Source organism: Mizuhopecten yessoensis, unplaced genomic scaffold (assembly GCF_002113885.1).
Source record: "Mizuhopecten yessoensis strain PY_sf001 unplaced genomic scaffold, ASM211388v2 scaffold9847, whole genome shotgun sequence".
Classification (NCBI taxonomy): domain Eukaryota; kingdom Metazoa; phylum Mollusca; class Bivalvia; order Pectinida; family Pectinidae; genus Mizuhopecten; species Mizuhopecten yessoensis.
In genome coordinates, this window is record NW_018408252.1 from 3,031,556 (window position 1) to 3,041,705 (window position 10,150).

The 10,150-nt window shown below is 39.4% G+C and overlaps 1 protein-coding gene across 1 annotated transcript in view; it reads left to right on the plus strand.

Annotated features, from left to right (window-relative positions):
• The window catches only part of LOC110458873 (exosome component 10-like), a 25,590-nt gene extending 16,208 nt beyond the window's left edge, over nucleotides 1-9,382 (plus strand). Inside the window, exons 16-21 of the mRNA XM_021510829.1 lie at nucleotides 1,353-1,430; nucleotides 2,430-2,511; nucleotides 3,219-3,313; nucleotides 5,913-6,084; nucleotides 6,865-6,935; nucleotides 7,764-9,382. Of these exons, the coding sequence (XP_021366504.1) occupies nucleotides 1,353-1,430; nucleotides 2,430-2,511; nucleotides 3,219-3,313; nucleotides 5,913-6,084; nucleotides 6,865-6,935; nucleotides 7,764-7,841 (576 nt within the window). The 3' untranslated portion in view covers nucleotides 7,842-9,382. The remainder of the gene's footprint in view (nucleotides 1-1,352; nucleotides 1,431-2,429; nucleotides 2,512-3,218; nucleotides 3,314-5,912; nucleotides 6,085-6,864; nucleotides 6,936-7,763) is intronic.
• The last annotated feature ends 768 nt before the right edge of the window (nucleotides 9,383-10,150 follow it).

Genomic DNA, 10,150 nt, shown 5'->3' on the forward strand with positions numbered 1-10,150 from the left:
TACAATGTTTGTACTGGTGGGACAATGTTTGTATACCATAGTACAATGTTTGTACTGGTGGGACAATGTTTGTATACCATAGAACAATGTTTGTACTGGTGGGACAATGTTTGTATACCATAGTACAATGTTTGTACTGGTGGGACAATGCTTGTATACCATAGTACAATGTTTGTACTGGTGGGACAATGCTTGTATACCGTAGTACAATGTTTGTACTGGTGGGATAATGCCTAAATTTGTTGTGTTAACCATTTCTGCTGTAGAATGTCACTGATCCATATGCTGATTTTCCATTACTTGTTGGCATTTCTATGATCTAGTTTTGACATCATAACAGAAAAATATAGGTTAATGTCATAGGCGTTAGGATTTCCACCCAATTCATACAGTAATTGATTTCTATTTTGCTGCATGTCTCCTTCTATTTAGATCTATCTACCTATCTATATGTTATACTCCACAGAGACCAAAATGGCTTTAATGGTTCCTTAGCAACTGTGTGACTGACAAAAACAATTTCTAACTAACGGATAGGAAAACTTCTGAAATTTATTTAATGTGAAAAGTGCAAATAATCTATTACATGTATTGGTAATTTGGTTCCAAAAACTGAAATTTAATATTAATAGGTCGCAATATAACATTTGGTGATCTATAAGAAGCCAAATAATTTTAGATTGCCCCCTAACTTGGTAAACATACAGGTCTATTGCCATCTGATTTATATTATGATTATATGTTTTTAATAAGTTACCACCAGGTGTCATGAAGACTGCTCATCATCATATCTACTCGGGGAAAATATTCCTGTTGTGTCTGTCATTACAATTAACCTTTGCCAAGAAAATAACAACAATCTTTGCCATTTATGCCCTTCGGGAACTCTCCATTGTTGGTGAGAATCAGAACACTTCACAACTGAAGATTAAAATGTTGGCGACAACGTATACCTTTTATTTGACCATTTCAACCTCTGTCTCAGACTTTAGCTTTTGGAAATCTAGATGTGTACCTGCCAAATATTCAGCTTTAGAATTACCTGCCATATGCTATAATGAAATTACTTTCATTTGTTTCACTCTAATTTTACTGTAAGTAGTCCCACAGTTTTTGCATGGCATAGTAGGGCTGTTCCAGAAATAACCCTATTGGAGGGATGGGAGGCACGTTTTTGCAGAAGCTCCATGCCACTTATATTCATGAAAGTGATCAACCCACCACCTTTAATATGTTAATACAGATGCCTCCAAACTCCCCCATCCAATTAATTATGGAATAACCCTAATATTACAAAGTTCCTGTTAATTGAGATATACCATATCAATTACAATGTGTCTGTATATTTGCAGTATTTGCCTGTTACAAAGGAATCTCCAGTGAAGACACCAGCAAAACTGAATTCAGACTCATCTAGAGAAATACATTTGGTGAGACTTACAATTTATATTTCCAGGAATTGTCATTTGAAACAATAAATATAGGATCTTACACAAGTTTCCATTTCAAATGAGATTTATGAAACGAGTCTTAAGATTTTTTTCAATTTAGCGAGCCTCTGACGAGCTAAACTGAAAAATTTGTGGCAAGTTTCATCAATTTCATTTAAAATGAAAACGAGTGTAAGACCCTTTTTATCACAATAAAGATTTGTGACATTTATTTGTGTAAAACAACAATTTCCTGAGACCTTGAAATGTAAAAAGTCGCCATTTTGACTCGGTGCGTAAGTCTGTGACGTCATGTACTTGTCCTAGGCGTGACGTCACAATTGAAATAATTGAAACTTACAACCACTCACAGGGCTGATAGGTCATATTACATGGGTTAATCGGAAAAAAATATGACATGGGTATATTCACTGGATAACACGGTACATTATGTGGTAAACTGAAATATTGATGTATGCAGAGAAATGTTCTCCAGAGTTTAAGGTCTGCCTTTATTCACACTCCATAATTACGACAAATTCAATACGACCATATTTGTTAGCTCCCAGGGCCTGTGGTGGCCAAGTGGTAAAGGTGTCTGACATCCTACTACCACTAGCCCTCCACCTGGGGCGCGGGTTCAAGGCCTACGTGGAGCAGTCACCATGGACTGACCATAGGTCAGTGGTTTTTCTCCGGAAACTCCTGCTTTCCTCCACCACCAAAACCTGGCACGTTCTTAAATGACCATAGCTGTTAGTAGGACGTAAAACACAAACAAACCAAAACTAAAACCAGATTGTTAGTTCCCGACATACAACGTGCTGTAATTACACTGTAAAGACATAATCAACTTGAAGACTTTACTGGCGATAGGAAAATATTTGCCAGCTACCTGATATACAGCATCTATAATTTACAAGTTATACAGAAAATGTCAAAGCTTTTGGGTGTTGAAAGTTAAATTAAAATAAGACTTACAAACTTTGTGTTTTGTAGATTGATATGAACTGGAAACTAGTCAAGAACACAATCAAACGAAAACTACCCGAGGGAACAGCTGCATCATCTCCTGCTCCAGGTATCCATTTTATAATCCAGAGAAAATGAAGTACATTAAAAACTCAGAACATTTCATAGACAAAACAAAATAATGATACATAAATTGGATTTGTATACACCCGTCATCCGACGGGTCGTATTATGGTATGGGCTGTGTTGTCCGTCAGACTGTCCATCCATCAACTTTTCCTTGTCATCGCTCTCCTGCCTTCATTCATGTACATATCTTGATGATACTTGGTACACATATTGAATACTAATAAAGCTCTAACGAGTTTGTATTTAAGAAGTTTACTTGTACTTTTGGTGGAGTAATGCTCCTTTTATTTCCATATAAGGGCATTGTGTAGTAAATGCAAAAATGTTTTTATTTTTAAATCAATTCCTTTCAAATTTTGTACGGTAATGTTACAAGTAATAATGTTCTCATATATTACAGGTTTTTCTGTTGGGTTTCAACTTAACACATTTTGGCATATCACACTTTACGTTTTTGCCATTTACTTTTTCTTGTTTACGCGATAACTCAATTAACTGTTCTTCAATTTTTGTCAACCTTGTGAAATGTGCCATAAATTAATGTGTACCTGACTATTCTTAATATAGAACTCTCGTGTAAAGAAGATGCCAGTCTCCATGTTAAAAGTAACATATATCCTTAAATATGTTTAAACTTGTACTGCACAGTTGCACTGATAATGTAAGGATGGGATTCTCTCTCTGCAGGTCCTCCCACCAAACGACAGAAAAAGGATGAAAGTGGGGAAAAGAAAGAACAGGAGGCAGAGCAAGAATCGACACCCCGCAAAACTCTCTCTCAGGTCTGTTACCAACACTCCACAAAACTATCTCAGGTCTGTTACCAACACCACACAAAACTCTCTCCCAGGTCTGTTACCAATACTCCACAAAACTCTCTCTCAGGTCTGTTACCAACACCCCACAAAACCCTCTCAGATCTGTTACTAACACCCCACAAAACCCTCTCTCAGGTCTGTTTCCAACACCCCACAAAATTCTCTCCCAGCTCTGTTACCAACACCACACAAAACTCTCCCCCAGGTCTGTTACCAACACCTCACAAAACTGTCTCAGGTCTGTTACCAACACCCCACAAAACTCTCTCCCAGGTCTGTTACCAACACCCCGCAAAACTTTCTCTCAGGTCTGTTACCAACACCCCACAAAACTCTCTCTCAGGTCTGTTACCAACACCCCACAAAACTCTCTCTCAGGTCTGTTACCAACACCCCACAAAACTCTCTCTCAGGTCTGTTACCAACACCCCACAAAACTCTCTCTCAGGTCTGTTACCAACACCCCACAAAACTCTCTCTCAGGTCTGTTACCAACACCCCACAAAACTCTCTCTCAGGTCTGTTACCAACACCCCACAAAACTCTCTCTCAGGTCTGTTACCAACACCCCACAAAACTCTCTCTCAGGTCTGTTACCAACACCCCACAAAACTCTCTCTCAGGTCTGTTACCAACACCCCACAAAACTCTCTCTCAGGTCTGTTACCAACACCCCACAAAACTCTCTCTCAGGTCTGTTACCAACACCCCACAAAACTCTCTCTCAGGTCTGTTACCAACACCCCACAAAACTCTCTCTCAGGTCTGTTACCAACACCCCACAAAACTCTCTCTCAGGTCTGTTACCAACACCCCACAAAACTCTCTCTCAGGTCTGTTACCAACACCCCACAAAACTCTCTCTCAGGTCTGTTACCAACACCCCACAAAACTCTCTCTCAGGTCTGTTACCAACACCCCACAAAACTCTCTCTCAGGTCTGTTACCAACACCCCACAAAACTCTCTCTCAGGTCTGTTACCAACACCCCACAAAACTCTCTCTCAGGTCTGTTACCAACACCCCACAAAACTCTCTCTCAGGTCTGTTACCAACACCCCACAAAACTCTCTCTCAGGTCTGTTACCAACACCCCACAAAACTCTCTCTCAGGTCTGTTACCAACACCCCACAAAACTCTCTCTCAGGTCTGTTACCAACACCCCACAAAACTCTCTCTCAGGTCTGTTACCAACACCCCACAAAACTCTCTCTCAGGTCTGTTACCAACACCCCACAAAACTCTCTCTCAGGTCTGTTACCAACACCCCACAAAACTCTCTCTCAGGTCTGTTACCAACACCCCACAAAACTCTCTCTCAGGTCTGTTACCAACACCCCACAAAACTCTCTCTCAGGTCTGTTACCAACACCCCACAAAACTCTCTCTCAGGTCTGTTACCAACACCCCACAAAACTCTCTCTCAGGTCTGTTACCAACACCCCACAAAACTCTCTCTCAGGTCTGTTACCAACACCCCACAAAACTCTCTCTCAGGTCTGTTACCAACACCCCACAAAACTCTCTCTCAGGTCTGTTACCAACACCCCACAAAACTCTCTCTCAGGTCTGTTACCAACACCCCACAAAACTCTCTCTCAGGTCTGTTACCAACACCCCACAAAACTCTCTCTCAGGTCTGTTACCAACACCCCACAAAACTCTCTCTCTGGTCTGTTACCAACACCCCACAAAACTCTCTCTCAGGTCTGTTACCAACACCTCACAAAACTCTCTCAGATCTGTTACCAACACCCCACAAAACTCTCTCTCAGGTCTGTTACCAACACCCCACAAAACTCTCTCTCAGGTCTGGTACCAACACCCCACAAAACTCTCTCTCTCTCAGGTCTGGTACCAACACCCCACAAAACTATCTCTCTCTCAGGTCTCTTACCAACACTCCACAAAACTCTCTCTCAGGTCTGTTACCAACATTCCACAAAACTCTCTCTCAGGTCTGGTACCAACACCCCACAAAACTATCTCTCTCTCCGGTCTCTTACCAACACTCCCCCAAACTCTCTCTCAGGTCTGTTACCAACATTCCACAAAACTCTCTCTCAGGTCTGTTACCAACACCCCACAAAACTCTCTCAGGTCTGTTACCAACACCTCACAAAACCTGGCTAATAACTTTGTTATTTATTGACCCAAAACTCTCTCTCTGGTTTGTTACCAACACCCCACAAAACTCTCTCAGGTCTGTTACCAACACCTCACAAAACTCTCTCTGATCTGTTACCAACACTCCACAAAACTCTCTCTCAGGTCTGTTACCAACACTCCCCAAAATTCTCTCTCAGGTCTGTTACCAACACCCCACAAAACTCTCTCTCTGGTCTGTTACCAACACCCCAAAATAATCTCTCAGGTTTGTTTTCATGTTTCAGTCATAAAACATTTTGATGTCATTTGCAGGAAAGTCTTCATGAAATTAAAGGATGTGGTTAAGTACGGATTTTTGGAAATTTTGCAGTTTTGTCCAAAAAGTAATTATAATTTCTAGATGAGCTTTCTACTCTGATTTGATTTGATTTTTAAATTTAATATAATTTCCAGATATTGAAAGCCAAGTACAGCAAGTTGCAAAAGGTGGATAAAATAGGCGTAACAAAAGATTTGACAGAGGCAGACGAGAAAAAAAAGAAAAAGAAGACCAACAGCATGGTAGATCTGGAGGATAGTTTCCAACCTTATGACTACAGCAAGACAGACAGCAGCATGTTTCAGGGTATGAGAGAATGATTTTCCCAAATCAGAGACCACATCTTCTAAAAGCTAATAAAGTGGTTTCCAATTGCAGGTGGTCAATTAATACAGGTTCAGTCAACCTGAAAATAAATGCAATGTTGAGTTTTGAAAACTTGTCTCTCAGCTCAGGTGACATCTTAAGTAATAAAATGCTCCAAAGTAGAAAATACTTTTGTCTGCATTTGCAGTGTTCTCGTTCATAGCCAGTTGCCGGCAATAGTAGCCTGCTGTTCATCAACTTTGAACTGGTTGTTTTTCAGAATATGTATAGGTATACGTCAACATTATAAATGCAAGTAATCATTCAAACGACTGTTCTTTCAAAACTTAGCAAGAACACTGCATTTGTCTCATGAAGATGGCAGAGTACATATTGTACTAGGCCGTTTTCGTTTAAACAGTGAAACCAGTCTGACCGCAGTTGTTGGTTGATTAAATTAGGTCGGACCTAGTAATCCGATGCTGCTTTCAGGCGAGCCTTAACAAAAGCCTTGCAAGGCCTACACAAACATTTGCAGGTCTGCCAGGATATTTACCCTGAATTGTTACATTTATAAATGGACAAACCGGTTGTTTGACAAAACGTCACATATAAATATCTCACTGGTTGTGCCTTATTAACCTGTATACAAAGTTACTTAGTTAGGGAACCCATATGTTATATGTACTATTAGGAAATGTTGATAAATAATGACAATAAATTAAAAGAGATGTATTTTAAACTGTTCATATAATTATTAAACATTCATATTCATTGTAGGTGGTGCTGCCAATAAATCAGATGTATATAACCCCAACAGATACTATGGGGCAAAGGGCAAGGGTAACAAGGTAAGTGCATTGCTCTGCGAATGGTTATTACCATAATTACAAGAATTTTTGGTGAATTTAAGAAGATTTATCTCGCTATCCACCAGATCTTGTTGGAATTTGGATTACTTTGGCCCAACGCTCTGGCAGAATCTCTTTTACCTACTGTACCACATCCTCGACACTCCAGGGGCTATGCTCAATTTTGCTCTCTGCACCCCTGGAGTATGTCATAGCAAAATTGAAGGCAAGCTTCTAGCTTTGAAGATTACAGAGGAGTGACAGAAAACTTCAAAGCCTGTCAATTTTACTGTTTCGCGACCAGATATATACAGATTTCAACAAGATCTCTGCTGGCCCAGAAAGTAGGTTCATGGGTTTAAATCCTACAGATTACAGGATCAGGTCGTTTCTTTGAACTTTGTGATAGACTTTTATGCAGTAGACATCTTACCCCAGTAAGTAAATAACTTCTTTAGAAGGGAGGGGCCACGGTGGCCAAGTGGTTGAGGTGTCTGACATTCTGCTACCACTAACCCTCTACCAGTGGGTCGCGGGTTTGAGACCTACGTGGGGTAGTCGCCAGGTACTGGCTGTAGGTTGGTGATTTTTCTCTGGGAACTCTGGCTTTCCTCCACCAAAACCTGGCACGTCCTTAAATGACCACAGCTGTTAATAGGAGGTAAAACACAAACCAAACAAACCTTTAGAAGGGCCAAAACACTAATCAGAAAAAAGTAAGGGGATGCTGATAAAAGATTGGGAGCTCACTGAGATTGAATGTAATAGGCTACATTTATAATTGGACTTAAAACCACAAGTTTAAATTCACTGTTTTGTTTTTTCCAGGCACCTAAACCCAAATATTCAACATCCAAATCCAATAAAAGTTACAGCTACAAGGACAAGCAACGGAACAAGAATTGAGCGTCACTTCATTTTCACGGACAAGAGACTGGTTTAAAAAGAAAATCACCCTAGATTGTGAACGGACAACAGTGGCTATTAAAATCCACAGGTCATAGTTCATTGGAGATCTCCGTCTTGTTGATGTATATTCTTTTCTCCATTGTGGCCATCCTATAATGTTCAGCCGGGCTTGATGTCATGTTGAAGGAAGAGTTCACGGGAGAAATGTTTCAATCTTCACATTCATTTCATGGAGAAATTTACAACAGGTTGTTGCATTAACTGCATATCAGTTAATTTTCATTAATGGCTAATTTATTATTATTAGACCCTCAACAGTAGTACTGGAGAGATCTATAGGGCAGCGGTCGTTTATCGCAATCCAAACGGTTTAACCGGTTGGACCAGAGTTGATCGTTTATGAAATAAGTTTCGACCTATTAATCTGATGCTGCTTTCAGGCGAGCCTTGACGAAGTCTTGCAAGGCCTGCATAAACATTTGCAGGTCCACCAGGATTTATACCTGAAAATGTTACATTTAAAAAAAGACACCGGTTGAATCAGATATGGGAAAGGGTCACAGTGCACTCCCTCCAGTGGTCTGTCTGTGTGTCACTCTGTCCAGGGCATATTTTATATACTAATTTATAAAGTCACCTACAATTGTTAGATATTGTATGCAAGACTTTAATATTTCTTGAGATAGGTGAATGTCACATACTGTTATTGGGTCTGGTGCCCAAATAAATGCAGAGTTATGGCCCTTCGTTCACCTTTGTCCAAGCATGTCACAGGCCATCTGTCACCTTCAATTTCCAAATTGTGTGCATATCTTTGTATCAAGACACCTTGAATTTGTTGAAGTTTGTATGTACATCTCTGCATATAGTGCTTATAGATGATATACTTCTGGATAGAACTTAACAAGTGTTCGCCACGAAAATGTACCACTCAAATTAACCTTAGAGCCATAAAATTGAAAACTTTCAGTTTCTACATGTTTGTGTGCTCATCATTAAATTCCCAGTAGGGGACCAGCAATATTGCCACTTCATATGTGGGTTACTTATGAAAAGTAAGTTATGTGTACACATATTAATTATGATGTTAAGGTTTTGTTATCGGTATCAATATGTTTTGATATTTAAGAGAGAAGTTTACATAGACCCTGTTATTTTAAATTTAAGGTAATTGACTGCAATTTGGGAACTGGTATGATGTCTCCAGTTCGTTTGTATTAAATTGTTCACCCCCAAAGGAAAATTTGAACTCTTCCAATTCTTTCGAATAGATCATTATAAAGTTTCAGGGGTGAATGAGTAATCTATATATTTCAAAAAGTCAGCTGCTTTGACCGGGATTAGAGCTGGATATGTATTTACAAGGTCCTCACACTTAATATTGTTTTAAAGTTTCATGGATGTTGAATGCATGAAGAGAGAAAGAATGTTGAAAGAAATTGTTACTTTGAGGATTAACTCATTGGGAAGGAGTGAATAACACAGCTATATTGCTTTGTGTCAACACGAATATTAAAATTAAAAGTCAAATTATTAAAGAACTAGTGTTGTTTTGTTTGTTGGCATTATACCTGATAAGTGTAACAGATTACCTGGAGAGTTGACCCATGTCTAGTAATCAACCATTATAAAGTACTGCACACATGCCACTCGATGTTGCTTTACATCAGTACATGATAATACTGACTGAACAGTCACAGAAGCCAGGTGGTGAACTAGCTAGACAGATAACTGTATCCAACAACTTGTACAAAAATACACGCCAGTAGTTAGGCTTCATTCGTGTATCCCGGTTGAAACGGTCCGTGTGGCGCAGAAATTTTCCACGATAAACGAACACACTTGGACCGTTCTATAAGCAGAGCTAAAAATCCACAGTTTCGGAGAATAAAAAAAATGTATCAAGAATATTATGCCCTTCTCTCACGCGTCCACTAAATTACATAACGTATCTTAAAAATTACATGTAACTTGACATTGTTTAAGAAAGAAATAACGCAAATTGGCAATAGTCAGCATTTTAGTTTCGGTCAGGTACGTCTGGACCCCTCAATCTACAAGTACCAAATTTTCCTGAGGTCAGCCTCGGTCCAAATCTGTACCTGTCGTTTTCTTTACAGGTTCAACTGGTTCAACCGTTTCAACCGGATACGGGAATGTAGCCTTACTGTAGGTAACGGCAATATAACAGAAATATGGTTTGTAAGGGGAGATAACTTATATAAATTTCAGGTATAAGGTAGCATATATTCTTAGGTATTAGATAATTTAGTAACAGTCAAACCTGTATTCATAGATCACTATCA